The 21,243-nt window shown below is 34.2% G+C and overlaps 1 protein-coding gene across 5 annotated transcripts in view; it reads right to left on the bottom strand.

Annotated features, from left to right (window-relative positions):
- Positions 1–12,531: 12,531 nt before the first annotated feature.
- LOC119877648 (submaxillary mucin-like protein) overlaps positions 12,532–21,243 on the bottom strand; it is a 58,395-nt gene continuing 49,683 nt past the window's right edge. For all 5 annotated transcript variants that reach the window (XM_038577313.1, XM_038577316.1, XM_038577317.1 and 2 more), the window contains 9 exons: positions 20,583–20,636; positions 19,416–19,445; positions 17,281–17,312; positions 17,032–17,194; positions 16,724–16,761; positions 15,564–15,674; positions 14,298–14,337; positions 13,562–13,670; positions 12,532–12,898 (listed from right to left, as the gene is read on the bottom strand). In XM_038577313.1, the coding sequence (XP_038433241.1) occupies positions 12,715–12,898; positions 13,562–13,670; positions 14,298–14,337; positions 15,564–15,674; positions 16,724–16,761; positions 17,032–17,194; positions 17,281–17,312; positions 19,416–19,445; positions 20,583–20,636 (761 nt within the window). In that variant the 3' untranslated portion in view covers positions 12,532–12,714. The remainder of the gene's footprint in view (positions 12,899–13,561; positions 13,671–14,297; positions 14,338–15,563; positions 15,675–16,723; positions 16,762–17,031; positions 17,195–17,280; positions 17,313–19,415; positions 19,446–20,582; positions 20,637–21,243) is intronic.

Here is a 21,243-nt window from a genome sequence, read left to right as displayed (position 1 = left end):
ATGACACAGCGATGATATAAAAGAGCATGTTCAAGAAAATGTAGGCACTTTTCTATGATTATTTATAACAGAGGATGCCTAAATATTTAGGGTAACTAGTAAATAGGAAGAACAAGACTGAAGAAGTATCTGTCTAACCCTTCACGTAGCATGACCAGGGAAGAATATCTAGCATCGAATATTGCTTCATGAAATGGCAGACACCAAAGGAAATAAGTGAATAAATTTGCACCAAAAACAATAGAAGACGTAAAAGAGAACATTGAGAGTGAAATCAACTGTACATCCTGCACTAATTCTTCAGTTATTTGCTTGTGGTTCCTGAGAACTGCCTGTTGATTCCACTCATTGCAGTGGTCAATGTGTTGAGAAAGGTATTTTCTTTCTATACAATTATTATGGCTAAATTTGAGCCTGGATTATAAATTACCACTGCTTGTTGCTAACTTGCTATGCATGTCTATGTTTTGTTAGTTTTTAATTAAACAAAATATGTTTCTGGTAGCAAGAAAAGAAGCCTCTGTGGAAACACACATCAAATATTTTAGAAAATGTTGAAAAAGTTCCGAAGGTGCAAACCACAGAGGAATTCCTTTTTCTTAGCCCTGCCATGGCAATAGACAAAGGTTTCAATAGTACCGTGTACATTCATTGCTGGGTCAATGTGAAATAAATTAACCTGCCACATTCTTGCTCCAGAGAATTCTTTAGGTTGTCCAGGCAGTAGATAAAATAGTTTCTAACATCCTTCAAATATACATTTGCTGGTCTTCTGTCCTTTTATAAAATTGAATGTCAGAAAGGGAGGACCTATTTGTCAGTGCTTGGTTTTAATTATTTTAAGTGTCTCTATTTGAAGATTGAAAATACTATAAATTTAAGTTAAAGCACTGAGGAATAACTGTTGTATTATTTTTACAAATGAATTAATTCCCATCATGTTTTGATTGTGTACATCAAATTTGATTACCAATCACTCAAGGTTTAGATATAGGATGAGTTTGGATCCTACTTTACATTAGAGTCTAAGTTATTACTGTGTTCACTTAGTCCTTGAAATCCAGCCTCCTTAGCAATAAGTTCCTGAGCTTTGATTATTTTAATTGCTTTTATCATGCAAACACTCTCCCTTTCCAAGTGAATCTAAATTAGAAAATGAATTCTTGGCAGACTCATCAGTGTAAGATATTAAACAGTTTTTGTCAGCATGTTTGTATTATAATTGGTCAAAGTCAGAAAATAAAATAACCCATATGAATACAGATTGGGAAATCTAAACTATTATTTTTGCTTATAGACATGTATAATAATCTGTCCTTGGGGAGAAGACATCAACTTTTATGCCCCACTGCCTTACCTCCACATTTCTCCATGACATAGGTCATGTCTAGTCCAGATTGATTGTGTCCAGTTAAATCATGACCATCAGCTGGAGTACTGATTTAAAGATGAAAGTTCCAACTCTCTAATCACATGGTTGATTCTCCTAGTCACCAGCTCTACCTTAGGTGTTTTCCAAAAGTCACCTCATTAAACTGACAACAGAGACATTTACAGCTCTCATCACTTAGGAAATTTCAGGAATTTGGGGAGCTCTGTGCCAGGAATAGGGTGCAAAACCAAATATATTTATTTTATTATAAATCACAATGTCACATCAGACCCAGGATATGGCTTTTTAAAGATTTTGGGTGAGTGAGGCAGGGATCTCGACCTTCCAAATTCTAGCTTTAACTCCTAATTGGATTCTCCCACTGTCAGACCCTCAGTGTAACCACATGTTTTCTGATTTCCAGTTGTGTACTCCTGAAATTGGAATCTGGCCTTATCCCTTCTCTCTTTCCCACATCTACCACGACTCTCCTATCCAATATCAGTGTTTAGCCTCTTACTGGATACTCTTTCAAGTATTTTTATTGTAAAAAGATGGGGAGAATATTAAATTTTTACCAAAAAGAATTACTTACTAAAGGCTTCAGGTACACAACAGTAATTTAAGCATTTATGCTTCTCTTCAAAAATTCTAAAGTAATAGAGAAATAAGTTTCTCCGATATATAGGTATAGTTTAAATATCACATGGGACTATGAGGAATTATAGTTATTTGACCATGTTGACTGACAGAACTAGTAATTTAGCATGATTAAAACAAAGAAAACCAGTTCCTCCACATAAAGGGCTTACACCATTATTATGTTGTGCCACAGGAGATTATTATAAATGTTAAAAAAAAAAAAAAACAGCCTATTGACTATTCCAAAGGAATTGTTTGAACTTCCACCATGTCACATGGTTCATTCCTTTTCAGTATTTTGGGGAGGAGAGAATCAACAAGATATATAAGTAGCTTTGTTCTTGGGAATAGCTACCAAAACAATTACAGTAATGTCACCCTCGAGTGCTCAAATTGTATGCCTAAAACTTTATAAGCAGGCTATACATTTTTGTTCTACATAAGTTAATTAAATGTGCATATTATGATGACAATGTCAGATAGTGAAATTTTCAAGCTGGCGCTAAAAATAGATCTCATTTTTATTAAAATATGCAAGAACTTTTGACATGTGAGTGTAGAAGAGGGCACGGACAGGGCACTAAACCACAGCAGACAGTGCTACAGAACCATCAAAGCAACGATGTGACAAGCTGATGTTCCACACACATTGTGAGCTGTTGCCACACTGTGAGAGTGAATGTTATGTAAATGCCGTAAATTGGTTTCATGGCATTGTGGGTCTTTCATCCCTTCAAGTATTCAAATAGCAATTGTAATATTTGAAAGTGTGAAATGAATAACATATTGAGAATTTAGTGTAACTTTCCTATAAAAAGAAGAAAATGACAGTCTGGGTATTTCTCTGAAATATAAATAAATTTTATTTCAAACCTTTGTGTAGTCAAAGCCTGACATTATCCCCTTTGCACCTCATTGTCTCTAGAGAACCCTTTTTGCCAAATTCCACCCAACATGTGACATAGGAACACCTATTCCTGCCACCTCCACCCCCAAGGAAATTTTAAAGCAGATCAGAAATGTCATAGTAAATACTCAGGTATGTGTGGTTAACAGATAAGGATTTAAAAGGAAAGTAGAAAATACAGTCACAATACCATCATCACAACCTTAGGAATTAATGTCAATTCTTTCATATCACTTACTACACAATTTATGCTGTTTTCCCTGTCTTAAAAATGTATTCTTATTGTTTTATTCAAATCAGGACCCAAACCATATCCATGCATTGCATCTAATTCATGTGATTTGTATGTCCTTTTTAATATAACATTTCTTCTTCCTTTATACTTCTATTTGCTGAAGAAACTGGGTCATTATTCCTTGTTTTGACAGTTTATCTTCACAGAAACATTGAACATGTTTCTATAATTGGTATTTAGATTTAGAAGCTTGACTGGATTCAGGTTCAATACTGTTAAAATTAAGTATAAAATGGAGGCCAGACTTGAAAATTCCCCGAGGAGAAAAAACATTTTAGCCAGGTAAGCAAAACTAAATCTAGCATATTTCATAAATATAAGTACAATTTAGGCTGTTTCTTGTAACTGACTCTGATAATCCTAAAAGAAACTTAAGTCCTCTTCCTAAAAATAAAATGAGATTATCACTTTTAATCAATCCTCAGCCATCTGGAAACCATCCCCTGTCGTAACCAATCATTGTAAATCATTATTAAACAACATCTTCATTTTCACTTTATAAGCCATCCTTGTAATATCATTCCCCTAGCTTTTTTTAGTTTTAAATTTGAAAGCTCTGTTTGTGAACTGTTCTTACATGCACAATAAACTTTTACTATTTATTGAGTGGGTGATTTTAATTTCACTATTTCTGAATTTTTGACAGTATTTTCAGCTAGAATAGCTTATAACTAGTGCTGTTCCTTGCTAGGGCAGCACCAAATATAATATCTATCTCAAATATATCTGATTGTTAATAATATTATTACTACAAAAAATGGACAAGTAGGTCTTAACTTTTGTAGCACAATTCTGATCTTTTACATGATGGTTTAGGCAGTTACTGATGATCATTGCCTAGATTTGTTATTTGTTTTTCTTTTTTCTTAAAGATTTTATTTATTTATTTAGTTATGAGAGACACACGGAGAGAGGCAAAGTCACAGGCAGAGGGAGAAGCAGTCTCTTCTCAGGGAGCCCAATGTGGAACTTGATCCTGGGACTGGGATCACACCCTGAGCCAAAGGCAGACAACCACTGAGATCCAGGCATCCCTAGATTTGTTATTTCATTAGTATTGCAACATAGCCATCTTTGAATTCTTTCCTTCCTTCTACATGTATTAATTTCTATAAAAAAGAAATTTCGAACTATTGTTATTTTATATATACATATAAGATTGGCTAGACAAATATTGATTCTTCCCCTTTATTAAGTTTTATAAAAACCAACTGATATTTTGCAACTGATATTTAGCAATTGATATTTAGCCTAGGTGACTAAAGAGTTGTTTTTTTTTTTTAAGTACCATTATAAACCCATGTTTTCTTTATCTGTTTAGTCTGCTTCAGTGCATTTGAATGACTACTATTTTGATGATCAAAATGGTTTATCTTTGACCAGTGTGAGCCCTTTCATGCTGTCTTCGGTTTCTTTATGATACAGTATCAAGAGTTTTTTTAGTTTCCTTGATTTCAGAGATGACAAGATGTCTCAGATTAATCTTATATTCATCTTACTGCCCAGGTGAAGAATCAGCCATTTTTCCAAGGAGACCTAGTTCCTTTTTGTGGGAAATCATGTTTGAAGATGAAAATGGCACTAGGAGTCCCATTTCTACTAGTTAGTAATTGCTTCTAGACAACTATACAGATAATACTAAGAAATAGATATATTTTTGGAATGAAAAAATACAGAGTTCATAAAACTAATGCTTCCAATTAAAATGAAAAAAGTATGAGGTTCTTGCCTAAATTATTTGATTTGTATTATTTATCTCTTAACCTTAATTTCTTAATCTCTTAATTTTGCCACAAGATATAGGTTTTCCTGTAGAAACAAAACAATGAGAGACAATAGTTATTTCTAAATACTTAGAAATGTCATTTCACTTCTGTTTTCTCAATTTCTCCATTTGTATGTTGAAGTAAAATAAGTAGTATGTAAGTCAGCTCATAGAACTATTGTAAGATTGCTTTGCAGCATTGAGGAAAGAGAATAATAACACTGAGAACAATATTATGCTAGGCAATGTGATAGCATATGTTTATATATAACACATATTTCTCATTTTAGCCTTAAATAAAACTATGAAGTAGATATTTTTATTAATCCCATTTTGCAAATGAGAAACCTGGGTCTTAAAGAGAAGTTAAATAACCCACTAGGATGGCAATAATAATAATAATTAATAATAATAATAATAATAATAATAATAATAATGGCAGCCCAGGTAGCTCAGCAGTTTAGCGCCATCTTCAGTTGAGGACGTGATTCTTGAGACTCGAGATCGAGTCCCACCTCAGGCTCCCTGCATGGAGACTGCTTCTCCTTCTGTCTGTGTCTCTGCCTCTCTCTCTCTCTCTGTGTCTCTCATGAGTAAAGACATAAATCTTAAAAGAAAATTACAGAAGACCTATTATATAGGTCTAAGAAATAGATAATCCAAGAAAATTAAAATCTTTAAAAATAATAATAATAACAAAGACAGATAATACCAAGTATTAACAAGGATGTGGAGAAATATTGCTAGTGGGAATGTAGAATGGTGCAATTACTTTGGAAAACAGTTTGGCAGCTCCTTAAAAGGTTGAACATAGAGCTACCATATGATCTGAGATATATACATAAAAGAATTCAGAATATATGTCCACATAAAAACTTGCATACAAATGTTCATAGTAGCATTACTCATAATAACCAAAAAAATCAACCCAAAATATTCATGAATGAATAAACTAAAAATCAGAGAGCCTAGTAATAGAATATAAATCAGCTATAGAAAGGAATGAAATACTGACATATGCCACAATCTAGATGAAATGGGAAAATTATGCTAACAAAAGAAGCCAGACACAAAAAGCAAGCCATAAGAGTTCTTAACTACAGGGAACAAACTGAAGGTCGCTGGAGAGGAGTTGGTTGGGGGATGGGATAATTGGGTGATGGGCATGAAAGAAGGCACTTGATGCAAGAGCACTGAGTGTTATATGCAACTGATGACTCACTAAATTCTACCCCTGAAACTAATAATATGTTAACTAAATTGAATTTAAATCATTTCTTTTAAAAGGCCACATATTATTTGTCTCCATTTATACAAAATGTTCAGAACTGGCAAATCCATAGAAACAGAATGCAGGTTAGTGGTTGCCAGGGGTTGGAGGTAATGGAGAGTGGCTGCTAATGGCATGGAGTTTCTTTTTCGAGTGATGAAAATGCTCTGGAATTATGTAGTGGTGATAGTTGTTACAACTTTGTGAATATACTTAAAACTGCCAAGTTGTATGATTTAAAAGGGTGAATTTTATGCTATATCTCAATGGCGTATCATCTTTATTGGTTATATATCAATAAAGATGTTATTTTTAATATGAGGTTGGGAATTTATGTGGTATTACAAAATTGGAGCAGGGTAAGCTATTATTTGAACCAAAGCAATCTAGTTCTAGAGCCTGCAATTTTAATGGTTCTATTTTCTCTATCTCTAGTGAGAAGAAATATACTAGCTGGTATCATTTTATCATCTCCTTGCCCCTAGGATATAATTTAGTGTACATGGAAGGGCCAGGCTGAATATTTCTATGAACAAAGCTTTTGGTAATGATCAGTTATAATTAATTATAATCACAGGCAAGAACCTGGAGGATATATATTTCATTGCAGATAAAATTGAATAGTACCTATTAACTTCCTATTAGTGATTCCTCTTATTCCCTCACACATCATATCCAAACCATCACAAATCTTGGCTCTGTGTTCAAAATACATCCAGAATCTGGCCTTCTCACTGCTGCCATGAACATCACCTTCATCCAGGCTACCATTATCTTTCACCAAGACATTGTAAAAGCCTCCTAACTGGTCTTTCTTTCCCTCTGTTCTTATCTAGTACATGTATCTGCACGGTAGCTACAATGGTATATAAAAATGAAGGTCAGATCAGATTCCTCGCCTGCTTCTTTTCAAAGTCCATTGCTCCAAGTATCAAGTCTAAAATCTTTCCAAGTCCTCCAAAATCTGCAGACATCTCTGACCTCATCTACTCATGCTCTTCTTTCTCATTGTACCAAGATATTCTAATTTCATCTTTTTTTAAAGATTTATTTATTTATTTATTTATTTATTTACTTATTAAGAGAGAGAGAGAAAGAGACGCAGAGGGAGAAGCAGGCTGCATGCAGGGAGCCCGACGTGGGACTCAATCCTGGGTCTCCAGGATCACACCCCGGGCTGCAGGCGGGGCTAAACTGCTGTGCCACCGGGGCTGCCCTAATTTCTTATCTTAAACAATAATCTGGTCGTACTTCAGTAACTTTGCCCTTACTGTGCAAAGAACACATGACCTTCTAGGTAGCTCTGGCTCTAGAAATCCACATGATCCTCTCACTTCATTCACATCTTTTTACAAACTTCACCTTAACAGAGAGGTCTTTCTCAAATGTCTTTCCTAGAAGATGTTATCTCTAACTTCTTGCCCTGCACTTACCACCACCAGACATATATTTGTTTATCGTTCTCTCCATGCACCCCTCCTAAAGAGATGGGAATACATTGAACTAGAAAGCTTCTACACAGCAAAAACAATAACAAAATGAAAAGACAACTTATAGGAAAGCTATTTGATAAGGGGTTAATGTTCAATATATACAGAATTCATATAACTCAGTAGCCAATAGAATTGATTAATAATAATAAGCCAATTAAAACATGACAAAGAGACCTGAAAAGAGTTCTCAAAGAAGACATAAAAGTAGCTGACAAGTATATGAAAAGGTGCTCAGCATCACTAACCACCAGGGAAGTGCAAATCAAAACCACAATGAGTTATCATGTTATGCCCATCAAGAAGGCTGCTATTAAAAAAGAGAAAGACAAATGTTGGTAAATATGTGGAGAAAAGGGAAATCTAGTGCACTGTTGCAGGGCATGTAAATTGGTGCAACCATTGTGGAAAACAGTATGGAAAGCTTAAAAATAGAAACCAGCAGTCCCCTCACTGGATATTCATCAAAAGGAATTTAAATCAAGATCTGAAAGTGATACCTGTACTTTAATGTTCACTGAAAGATTATCCACAATAGCCAAGATATGGAAACAACTTAAATGCTTATTGACAAATGAGTCAATAAGAACATGTGATATATACATACAATGGGATATTACTCAGCATTTAAAAAGAAGGAAACTGCCATTTGCAACATGGTTGCACCTGAAGGACATTGTACTAAGTGAAATGAGCCAGACACATAAAGGCAAATACTTTATGATCTCACTTATATGTGGAATCTAAGGTAGCCAAATCAATAGAAGCAAAGAGTAGAATGGTAGTTGCTAGGACCCAAAGGGAGAGGAAAAATTGAGAAGTGATGGCCAATTGGCATAAGGTTTTAGTATGGAAGATAAGTTCTGGAGATCTACCATATAGCATAGTGCCTCTAAATAACAATAATAAACTACTAATTAATAATAAATAAGCTAATAACAATATGCTTAATTATATAGTATAATAATTTATTAAGAGGGCAAACCTTATGTTCAGTGTTCTTACTTCCTCCCCCACACACAAACAAACCTAAGATAATAATAAAGAAGACAAGAGGAAACTTTGGAAGGTGATGGATATATTTATTGCCTTCATTGATGGTTTCATAGGTGTATACTTTTCCCCAAATTCATTACTTGCATACATTAAATATGTACATTTAAAAGTTTTCAGCTTTATTGAGGTATAATTGACAAATACGTTGTAAGATATTTAAAGTGTACAACACAATAATTTTATATATGTATACATTATGAAAGGATTCCCTCATCAAGTTAATTAACACATCCATCACCTACATATTTACATTTTACTGCTTTTTTTTTTTCTTTTTGGTGAGGCATGTAAGTTCCAATCTCTTAATATATTTCAATAATATAATGCAGTGTTATCAACTATAGCCACCCAGCTGTACATTAAATCCTCAGATTTTACTCATCTCACAACTGAAAGTTTGGATGCATTTACCAACCTCTATTTTCCTAATTACCCAAACCTTGGCAGCCATTTTCTACTCTGTTTCTATAAGTTCTACCTTTTTTTTTTTTTTTTTCAGATTCCACATTCAAGTGATACCATGCATTATATCCTTTGTCTGGCTAAATTATCTTACTTAGCATTATGCCCTCCAGTTTTATTTGTGTTGCCACAAAGGGCAGGATTTCTTTTTTATGGCTGAATAATATTTTGTATTTTGTTATGTACATATACCACATTTTCTTTATCCCTTCATCTGTCAACAGTTCCAAACCTAAGCTATTGTGAATAATTCTGCAATTAACATGGGAGGCTTTTGGAGCAAGGCCACACCACCTTTTGGAGCAGCTATTCTATTAACAAAAACTAGCTTTTTGCTGGCTCCTGGCAATAACAGGTAACCATGAACCAAAGCAACTCATTCTGGATGGGGCATTATCTTGTTTATATATCCATGAAATTAGGCATTTGTAGCAGCAATCTCCTATCAATTAGAAGTCATATATACAGAATGAACCCCCTATCCCCATTAAAGTCTCAAAGGGAAAAGGCAGATCCATGGATGGTTTTTAATGTCTACAAATATGATTCCACCGATCTGGCTGCCACCTCTTTTTTTAAAATTTATGCCCTTTTTTCTTGAAGGGGGAACTTGCTTATGACCAGTCCACATAAAAGGATTAAGGCTTAAAGCCAGATTACTGATAACCCCAAGGCCAGATTACCAATGGCCCCGGTATCTGTGAAAAGTGAGTTGTGTGGCATTATAGTTTGCCTCAGGCATGATCAACAAAGACAACAGGGAAGGAAATTTCTCATTGGTCATTATGCTTGGTAGAAGGTTGGCTTGAAATCAAGATTTACACTGATTCCCAAGAAGTAGCAAATAATTTGTATAAATAACCAAGGGAAGAAATGAAATAAGATAATGACCTCATGAGATTAAGAGTAGAAACGTATATTGGAAAGCCGTGATATTCAGTTTCTCCTTGATATGTGGAATTCTTATTGCTATCAAATAAATATATATGCTCACTAATTGTTTGCAAAGTTGCATTTATTTTTCAGATCCACTCAACATGAGAACGTATCTCATAATTAGAATTCACTTTTTGAGTGAGATACAAATTGGAGAATGACACGAAGATTTAGCAAAATCATTTGGGTCAACCAGAATAGATCCAGGTCTGAATGTAACTACGTGAGTGCTTACCAGAGGTTTCCTACCAGGAATTTTCATGAGAGAATCAGGTAATTAGCAGTATGTGTTAATTGTCATCACATTTGTGGTTGTCAGTAAATCTTTCCCATCCTACTTAGTAGCTGACAAATGAGGTTCATGAATAAGGTAGCAGCTAGGGTAGGATGGAGGTCATCCATGGGCTGGAAAGACTAAATTCACTTTACTGGAGCCAGTATGGATACCACAATGCCAAACATAAAATGATCTGCCTTTTGGCATCACCATGGATGCCAGTCAGCCACCTGGTAACAAGTGAATAAAACTTTGATCCTTTTCTGTTAGGAAGAGGGCAATATTTGCTTTCTTCTGATATAAAATGCTATTGATTTTGGTTTTTCCTTTTATGTCCAATATGCCCCAGAAAGTGCTGCTATCCACGGGCTTATTGAGTATTTTATTCACTACCATGAAATGCTGCACAGCACTTCTTCTAACCAAGGAATTTATTTCAAAATAAAAAAGGCAACAGATATATATTGCATCATTTATTTTTTAATTCCTTATTTTTCATGATACTAAATCTTGAAAGATTGACCTATGGAGAATTCCACTCTGACACCAGCTGAAGGATACTGTCCGGCAATTTCAGTGTGTTGATTGCAGGAGGTGATTTTAGCTGAACTGTAAGTCAACATTGACATTTTCTTCCATTTCCTGAAACTCCCTGCTAGCCATTTTGAGTTTTTTGGGTTTTTTTTTTGTTTTTTGTTTTTGTTTTTTTTTTTTCTGCAAAGCAGCCTTTCTAAGCAGAAAAGGCTATCATCATACTATCTGGGATGATCAATTCTGGCTATCAAGGGAAAATAGAGTTACTGCCATATGGTAAGGGCTGAGATGTAGGTGGTTTTTTGTTTGTTTTTTGTTTTGTTTGTTTGTTTTTTGTTTTTACTCTGTTTTATCATTCTCTGAGGTAAAAGATACTGAAAAACTCCTACAACTTATCCAGTTGGATTTTTGAGGGCTCAAATCCCTCATAATTTTTCTAACTGACAAGCTCTGGTACAGACTGAAAGGTAAAAAAGCTGGAATGAGTGACAGACATGGAGGAAAGTCAAGAGCCTTGGAAGCAACTATAGAAGTGACATCTGGTAAATATACATCTATGTTTAGCTATTATTCATCTTTTGTTGGTAGTAACCAGCATACTAACATATGAATTTTCTTTTCCTACCACTGGGCATAGTATATAATGAATGTTAAATTTACCATCAGTCCAAGTTACATAGAAAGGTGAGTGGTACACATATGGATTATGATAAATTAGATTGGGCAGTTGTTAATAAATGTATATTTTTATTTATGTAAATAATGTACAAGGCACATTTAGAAATATATGCATAGGAAGAAGGATATGTGTGTGGGCAGCAAGATGTTAGAATATACTAAAGATGACAGTCATGATGTTATTAAACCTCAACTTCTCCTTCTAGCTAACTACTTCAATGGTAATCAAAACACAAGCAGAGAGTTTTAGTCTTGCTGAGTTTGTGGTGTCTATAGAACATCCAGTTAGAGGTGCAAATTCAGAGTAGTATCAGTGTGTCTGTAACTCAGAAAAGTGCTTGGGACTGGAGACACATGTTGGAAATCCTCAGTGTATAAACACATCCACCGGGTTGATGAAAGTTATCCAAGGAGCCTGAATAATATGAGAGGAGAAACAGGATGCAACTTCGGAGAACTGAGATGTCAAGGACTGGCAACAGTGAAAGTGTCTACAAATGTGGGAGTGCTTTAAAAATGATATCACAGAAACAGCAAGGAAAATGTTTCAAGAAAGAAAGAGTGAAAATAGAATCAGATCCTACTTCAAGAATTAGAAGGCCACTGGTGCTTTAAGCAGAGAAGTTGTCATAGAATGAAAGGGGTGATGTAACTTGCATAGAAAAGCCAAGAAAGAGAACAAAAACTTAGTTTCAGTAAGTTTAGCTGTGAAGGGAAAGGACAAAAAAGGATAATGTTTACACAAGATAAAAGAGTAGAAAAATATATTGGAAAGCCATGACATGACTCAGTTTCTCCTTGCGGTATAGCATTCTTATAGCTATTAATAAAAACATACGCACACTAATTGCTTGCAAACTTGTATTTATTTTTCAGATCCAGTTAACGAGAGAACAAAATGCCTCATAAGGAGACGTCCTCACTTTTTGAGTGTGATACAAATGTTTAGTAGTTATTCTATTTAGTGATCATTTATGTTCATTTATAAAATAAATAGCTGGCTTGTTCTACCTGGAAGGGTTATAAAGCATTAACTGATTGCTGGGGTTACAGATCGTTGGCATATGTCTGAGCAAGAACACGATGTGACATGCCTGTATCTGTAAGGTATTGTACTGCCACCAGGACAATTAAGAATAGCTTCTCGGAACTCGTAGTTATCTTCTCGGCAGCAAAGGCATGAATTTGTCAGCTGAAAGAGACTATAATTGTACCTAAAGGAAAAGAAAATTCAGCAATAAATATTTTGGGGATATCTTCTGAAGTAAATTAACACCAATGCTCATATTGTAATTGTCAAAGTGATTTGGCAATCCTTCCAACCAACTTATTCTTTCTTACACCTTGCATTTCCCTCTTACCATGAACTTCTGACGTGAATCAGTGATATTTTTATGTAAGAACAAAAAGAATCCAAAATGGAAATGTATAAGCTCATAATTAGAGCATTATAGTGCAAAACTATAAACAGATTTTAAATATACAACTTCATGCCAAATTATTATTCTCCATATATTAATCTATACATTAAAGTATCCATGAAGGAAAAAATATTTTGTCTAAAAGGCCAGTGACAGTTTAGAAACACATTTTTGAGCAGCAGTATTTGCTCAAGTACTCTTGGTAATCACTGTGTGAAAATAAATACATTTGGCATGAACATACTATGTTGGCTTTATTTAGAAAACTACTTTAATTGATCCATCACTATTGAAAATGTTTATTTCTCAAATCTTAATATTTTAGATATTTGTTTCATCAGGTCTTAGTCATTAGCTGTTATGTAAAAAATATTCCATATAATATTTTAAAAGCTTTAAACTCCTCCAACAGTTTTACAAAATTAATGCACAGTACACATTCAAAGAAAAACTCACCGGACAGTCTTCTTGCATTCCCCTACACATCTTGCCATCGCAATTCTTTTCTGGCAACCACTGTACTTAACAGTCACATTCATGAGTGAAGATCGACAATTAGTCTTACCTAAAACAAAATGGATAACAGAGTCAGAAATGAGGTTTCACATTAACAATTGCTAAGGTTCAGTTTTCTTAACCTTAAGTACAAAATAACAAGAAAAAATACTTCACAGCATTGTTAAAGGGATTAACTACTTAAGCACCCAACACAAGGGACCCAGCTAATATTCAATAATTATCTTTAATAAATGTTATCTTTTTCTTATTTATCATTACTATCACAGGAAAAGGAGGAGGGAGAAAGGAGGAGGGAAGAAGGGGGAGGGAAGGGAAGATGAAAGGAATTGTTTTTGACATCGATTTCTCATTTTTGATCATCCTTATAATCTAGTATATCAATTTACAACACAACCTGCTGATATTAGGAAAGCAAACTACATTGTTTTCATGAGAATTAAATTTCTCTTTTATAAACATACTGGTTTTTACTGGGAAGAATGTTTCAACCAACATGAAAAAGTAACTTCATTAGGAACAAGTATCAATTGTTTATACATAGAGGTTAGATTATCTGTCATGTTAAAAACACAGGAAATTTTCTATTAATGATCTGCCATTTTGTTTTAAACAAATACTAATTTTTTGTCAACAATTGACATTTCCTCTACATGTGGAGCTTGATGCTACTTACATGTATAGCAACATTTTTTTGAATCATAGACTCTGTCTTCCTATAGGGGTAAGAGAAATAGAAAAAAGACTTAAAAATGTCTATATTTTGTATAAATAATACAACATTTCTTAACTTACTGAAATAACACTACAAAGGGGAAAATGGAACAGATAAACAGGTTGATCTCAGATCCAGGAAGCATGGATGAAAGAGCATTGAGTCTGTATATTTACACTAAAATTTTTCAATAGTGAATAGAAAGGGAAAACATATTTAAATTATTCTTTAAAATAACATGCAAAGAAAAAAAAATAAAATAAAATAACATGCAAAGAAGTAAAAAAAAATACTCCTCCCTTATTTTAATGAAAAATACTTTAATAATAATATTACTACTAGACACTATAAGTTTCTCATAGGCAGGATTTTTACTTTACACATTGTTTTAATTTTACACCCATCAATGTCTCAAAGTAAAAGCTCAATAAATACTTAAATCCAACATTGGAGTACTGAAATCAAACTTTTTATTTATTTATGTATTTTTTATTTATGATAGTCACAGAGAGAGAGAGAGAGAGAGGCAGAGACATAGGCAGAGGGAGAAGCAGGCTCCTTGCACCAGGAGCCCGACGTGGGATTCGATCCCAGGTCTCCAGGATCGCGCCCTGGGCCAAAGGCAGGCGCCAAACCGCTGCGCCACCCAGGGATCCCTGAAATCAAACTTTAAGCAATATTACCAATTATATCTTCAGAAAGAAAAATCAAAGCTAAGTTGAACCTTAAAATGTGATCATTTATTATTAGCTAATTACTTTGATTAAAACTTAGTATTCATTAATATAAAACCCCCACCATATTGCTGTAGGAGGTAAAAATGAAGACTGTGGTACAATTAAAGATCTGAACAGTATACTTAAATGTGATTTTATGAAAATTTTGTATTTTTATAGGAATTGACAACCCGGAATCTCTGAGTCTTGGAAAAATAAAAAAATAAATAAATAAAAAAAGAATTTTTGTTTGTTTGTTTAAAGATAGTACAATGCTTTCTAAAGTAACTTACTTCTAGAATAGCACTAAATTAAGTTTTACAGAGCCTGCAAATATAACTTTGGTATGAAAAATATACTTGGCAATAAAAGGTGCAAAACATATCTGAAACAGAATCTACAAGGAATTTATGTCTGTTGGCCAGACACATACTTTTCCAAATGAGAAAAAAGACAGCTTGTGTTTATAAGAAATGGATGCTGTTGATCATTACTTAAGAAGATGACTTACTTCTGGACACCAGGTCTGCTTTGGGCAGTCTTGGACTATTGGAACGAAACCAGTGTCATAGCAGGAGTAGGAGATGCATGGGTTGTTGGGGTCATCAAACGAAGCACCAATCTGGGAGGCACGGAGGAAGAGAGAACAAAGTAATTATTCACTTTGATTTCTTTTTGAGATTGAAAATAAAATCTGTAAAAAAAAATTAAAATTCATAATGTTTAATGAATTTCCAGAGGCACTTTCAGTGACTAATTTTTAAGAAAAAGTAGATTGAAAGACTTCTACTTCCATGAATAAACCAATGTGCTTCCTTGAAAGCACAGAAGGTGGCAAGATTTTTAATCCTCAAATGAAGATTCACATGCTCTAGTAACCTATTCAGTTACCCTATTATATTTTTCAAGTATTTTTTCTTTTTTTAAGATTTTATTTATTCATGAGAGTCACAGAGAGAGATATAGAGACATAGGCAGAGGGATAAGCAGGCTCCCTGTAGGGAGCCTGATGTGGGACTCGAACCCAGGACCCTGGGATCACGACCTGAGCCAAAGGCAGACACTCAACCACTGGGCCACACAGCCATCCCCATTTTATATATTTCTTAGCATACTGCATAGATTTTATTTTAGACTTTTTTAATATTTAGTATCACCAGTTCAAATGTATTATCAATTTGAGAACCATCTGAGTTTTATGACTTCCTGATACTTTTTCTAAAAAGTTAAATTACTTTCCAAAATGCCAAATCAGTTGTCAAAATCCAGCCCTGAATATACATGTTGATGTATTCACATAATGGGGTTCTAGTCTTTGGGGTTTTTTCATTTGATCTCTGACAGTTTGGCCTTCTGATCTTTCTGGTAATAATTACAGTTTAACTCTGTTCATTGATTTGAATGTCACAGAGTGTGCCTTCTCCATCTGGTCATACCCCTGGGAAATTTTATTCAGAAGTTAGGTAGTTAATGATCAAGTATATTTTTCTCCTTTGAAGTGAGCCATGCTGAGTACTACATTTGATGCTCCTTTTGAAATGAATATAGGAAAAAAATGAACATATTCTGCTCCACCATTATGTATGATTTTTTCCATATTATAAGCTGAAAGAGCTTGCATTTATTCATAATTATATAAATAAAAATATTTTAAAGTAAAAACAGCCTTACCTCATAATCAATACTGTTAAACAAACATGTTCTTGGTTCTGAAAAATAAATACATTATTTTATCATAAGATAAACTTTATAATTCTGTTTTTATTAGAAAAATAATCTACTGATTATATTCATAGTTGTTAATGCTGGGTTTCCTTCACTCCAAAGATAGTGAACTTTCAGAGGGCAAGTACAAATCTGTTAGGATCACACCCATTTAGCATAGAGTTTGGCATATATTAGAAGCTCAATAAATATCTCTTGAATGTGTGAATAAGTAAACAACTATTCAATTCATATAATGTATTCTGAATACATACCACAGTATCCAATTTCACAGCAGGTATCATTATTTTGGAACTTTACAAGTCTCTCTCCAGTTTTGCATGTGGGTGCAGAAGGGCACTTCTTTAGGTTACAGTCTACAGTATTTGTATCAGTACAGGTGCATGTGTAACAATTGGCAGTCCATTCTTCTCCAGGCTACAGACACAGACCAAGTTTAGACTTCTATTCAAATACAGGAATGACAGCAAATTTGGGTTAAAGCAGAGAAAAACTGTACTTACAGATTTCTTTTCTCCCAGTGGACCAAGACAAACTGTTAACAAGAGATGATAAATGCTAATTAAATTTGGCAAAATAGAACCATTGATTATGTGTAGATAACCACCAGGTGGCCAATATTGCAATTGGAACTAGGGTTTCAGAAATAGAATTATGGAGAATTGTATGGCACCTTAAGGTGGATAAATCACATCCACTTACTTGAGTAAACTGTTTCTAATGAGTTTAGATATATTTCCTATTTTACAATCGCAGTATAGGATAGTTAGTAATTTCTGTTGGTAGTGGTCAATGAATCTTATCACTACTATTTTACTTACTCTTTTGCAGTCTGGCTTCTATCACCATAATCCTAAAAGTCACTAAGACTTTGTAATTAGCAGTCTTTAAGGCCCTTTATCACTTTTTCAAGTTCCCTACAATTACTGACATTTTTAACTCTCATGTTCTTGAAAATGTTATCCTTCCTTCAAATTCAATACTTTGAAATTCCTTTCTTTATTAGCAGCTCTTTCCCTTCCCTCTCATTGTCTCTGCCCTTTCCCTGGTACTTTCTACCAATCTCCAGTGTCCACTGTAATGTCAAGTGATGACTCTCAAACTTGTAGCTCCAGTCCAGACACTGCTTGTTAACTATGGTCCCAGGATTCCTGTGGCCTAATAGTATCGAGGCAGATGAGACCCTCAAACTCAATATGCACAAAACAGATTGTATCATATTGCCCCTGAAACCAGTTTCTCATCAAAACTGGCTTCCTCCTGCTGAGAACCAGACTAGTCTTTCAATTATTTGAGCTTAAAACTTAGGAGTCATTTTGATTCCTTCCATTCCATCACTTGGCATCTTATTGACCACAAAACCCTGTATCTTCATCTTCACTTCAATCCCTTCCTTTCCTGGTTATACCTGCTGCAGTACTACTCTAGGACTTTGTTCTCTTTAATTTAGCATAGTTGGGCTTTTCCAAAGGTAACTCTGACTCAGACCTCTTCCTGATCCAACCAATTCTCAGTATCAGAGGTAGAATATTTTTTCTAAAGTTTAATTTTCATCTCCTCATTGCCTTGGTTAAAAACTTTTTTAAAAAAGTTTTTGTTTATTTGAGAGAAAGCTAGAGCATGGGTGAGGGGCAGAGGAAGAGAATCTTCAAGCAGACTCCCTGCTGAGCATAGAGCCCAGCTCACAACCCATGTGAACATGGCCTGAATTGAAACCAAGAGCTGTGCGCTTAACCAACTGAGCAGCCCTTGGTTAAAAACGTCGGATGGCCCCTTACAAACTTCTAAAAGAAATACCATTCTAGCTTCTGAGGTCTAACACAGTATGGCTTCAATCTCCCTTCTCAATGTAGTCTCACTTCTCTCATTTATATACTCTGAACTAGTCTATGCATTGTTCTAAAATTCTAATTCTGTAGTGAAATACTAAGGACTTCTCCAAAGTACATAAGATAAGTAACACAAATATGACATGTAAAATGTGCTCTCTATATAAAACATATCTAGTACTTGCTTCGGCAGCACATATACTAAAATATATAATACATATTTCACATTTTTTACTGTGAAATTTATTTTCAGCCTTATATGAAAATTGTCTATGTTTCTTCTAAAATACCCCTCTCCCACTATATCCTAAGATGAGAGAATGATTTTGGGGGGTAATTTCTATCTTCACAAAACACATCATGTTGGCTTGAGAATAGTGGGAACTCAAAATCCTCTAAAATTTTTGAACTTTGATTAACTTTAATTTCTCTTGCTACAATTCAATCCTCAAAAAATATGGAATTTTCTAGTTTAAAAAATACTATCAAATTGTAATTTTTGATGAAGATATTATATAATTACATAAAACACTTTATTTAGTAGGTAAACTCTATTTTGGGCAAATAACAAGATGCATTTGTTTGATTTGGTTGTATTAGATTGTGGGTGAGAAAACAGATTACCATTCACTATTTGGTGCATAAAAGCTAAATTCATCCATTTCAGTATTCCTATCCTGTAATGTTTCCACAGCTAGTGACTTTTTTTTTTTTAGCTAGTGACTTTTTTTGGCATGACCTCTAATATTTGATTTATGAGAAGAACAGTTAATGTAGAATGATTGAATTTTAAGTGGAAGTATCATTACCTGGAGGTGGTGGATGTGATGGTGGACACCCTGTGTAAAAACAGACACCTCATATTAGCCTCTAAAGTTATTGAAATTGTTTTGGGGTAAAATAGTTATCTAATATCTGAAAATAACTGGTTATATCCCTAGTCTTACAAACAGACATATTGCTGTCTAACTTCCCTTTCTGCGCCTCATGGCATTTCAAATTCCACCATTAGAGAATGTTCCCTTTGAAGCTCAAATTTTAATGAGAGGGGAATATGGCAGTCTAAAGGAGAAATGAGAAAACATCAAGGTAAATTTCTCTTCAAATTTATTTTAGCAGATGTTTCCAATTAATAAGACAGTAAGAGGGGGGCACTTGATGGGATGAGCACTGGATGTTATACTATATGTTGGCGAATCAAACTCCAATAAAAAAATACAAAAAAAGACAGTAAAATATATATTCAAAAAGGAAAAAGATAATTAAGATATAGGAAAAATGTTAAGTATTATTACTTCTCCATTTTTGGTCCTTTAAGAACTTTCATCCTCCGTATAACTTCCTGAAATATTTTAATCTTACTCCATCTCCACCTGCACCAAATGCTCTATGTTGGCTATATTTTTCTTTTTAAGTCTTCACATATCACATATTGTGGTCAACTCAACAATTTAGTCAAAAAAATTTCAAATTCTATTTCCAAAATTTCTAAAAAATCAAATTAATATTTTTATTCCACCTACCAAGCAAAAAGTCAGCCTAGAAGTAACGGAATGTTTGAAAGGAACTTAAAATTGTTACATGTTTAGGAAAAGGGGACTCAACAACCAATAGTTACAGAAAAACAGAAAGGAAGTTAGTTAACGATGTGGGAGTCTGGGGGAACAAATTTTTCTCATTACTGAGGGAGGCTAAACTAATCCCCAATTATAAATGCTTAGCAGATTAGCAGAAACCAGCAACAGGAGAGAGAAATGACCTAACAGACATAGGTACAATGATCATTGAGGAAGTCATATTGCCAGCACTCATTTACTTGCATTCCAGTTTCAGGTTTCCCTGACTCCTGTGGAATCAGGGACTGCTAAGGGAAACACAGAAGTGGCAACTGAAGAAGCTAGAGTTTGCCCTCTGGTAAACTGGTCTGTCTTCTGAGATGCCACCAAGGAAAGTTCATTTATTATTATTTGACTTACCTGTGGCAGAAATTCCAGGAGCAGTTTTTATTTCAAATGCTTCCCTGGAGGTCCCTAAAAATGAAGAAAGGAAGAGCAATGAACTTTTTATGGTCTCAGAAGAAAATGTCCTAAGATATCTCCAAATGAAACAAGAGTCTCAAAGCACCTACAGTGTACTAATGCATTCACTAATGCTAGTGCATGCTTCTGTGGCTGAAACATAAGAGCTCTACTTTAACAATCCCCTGCTGATAGAAATAAATTGAATATTTTCCCATGACCCTGGTAAATTTCTCAGTTATAGGTCACTTTCTTTAAATGATACAAACTTTTTTCACAACTAAATCTTTTACTTCCTATAACTTGATTTCCTGGTTGTCCTGAATTAGGTTTTAGCGGAGTTATAATAGAGTAAAAAAAAAAATCAGAAAACATCTGTGTTGATCAAGATGCCATAAAAAACAGTTTGACAAAATTTTAGACAGGTTTCTTCCTGATTATAGGTGCCTAGACTTCCTTTTCTTGGCAAATTTACTTAGAAAACCTGTAGCTGTAAATTCTTTCTCTCTTCTTTTGAAATACAAATCTTTCCCCAGTTTCTGAATAGTTTTGCAACCAAGAATGTCTTCCTCAAAGACCTACCTCCATGGTCTGTCTCTATGAAATATAGTTATTGAGA

The sequence above is a fragment of the Canis lupus genome, chromosome 27 (assembly GCF_011100685.1).
Source record: "Canis lupus familiaris isolate Mischka breed German Shepherd chromosome 27, alternate assembly UU_Cfam_GSD_1.0, whole genome shotgun sequence".
Lineage (NCBI taxonomy): Eukaryota > Metazoa > Chordata > Mammalia > Carnivora > Canidae > Canis > Canis lupus.
The sequence above is the reverse complement of the archived record's forward strand: the minus strand, read 5'-3'. Positions and strand labels throughout refer to the sequence as shown.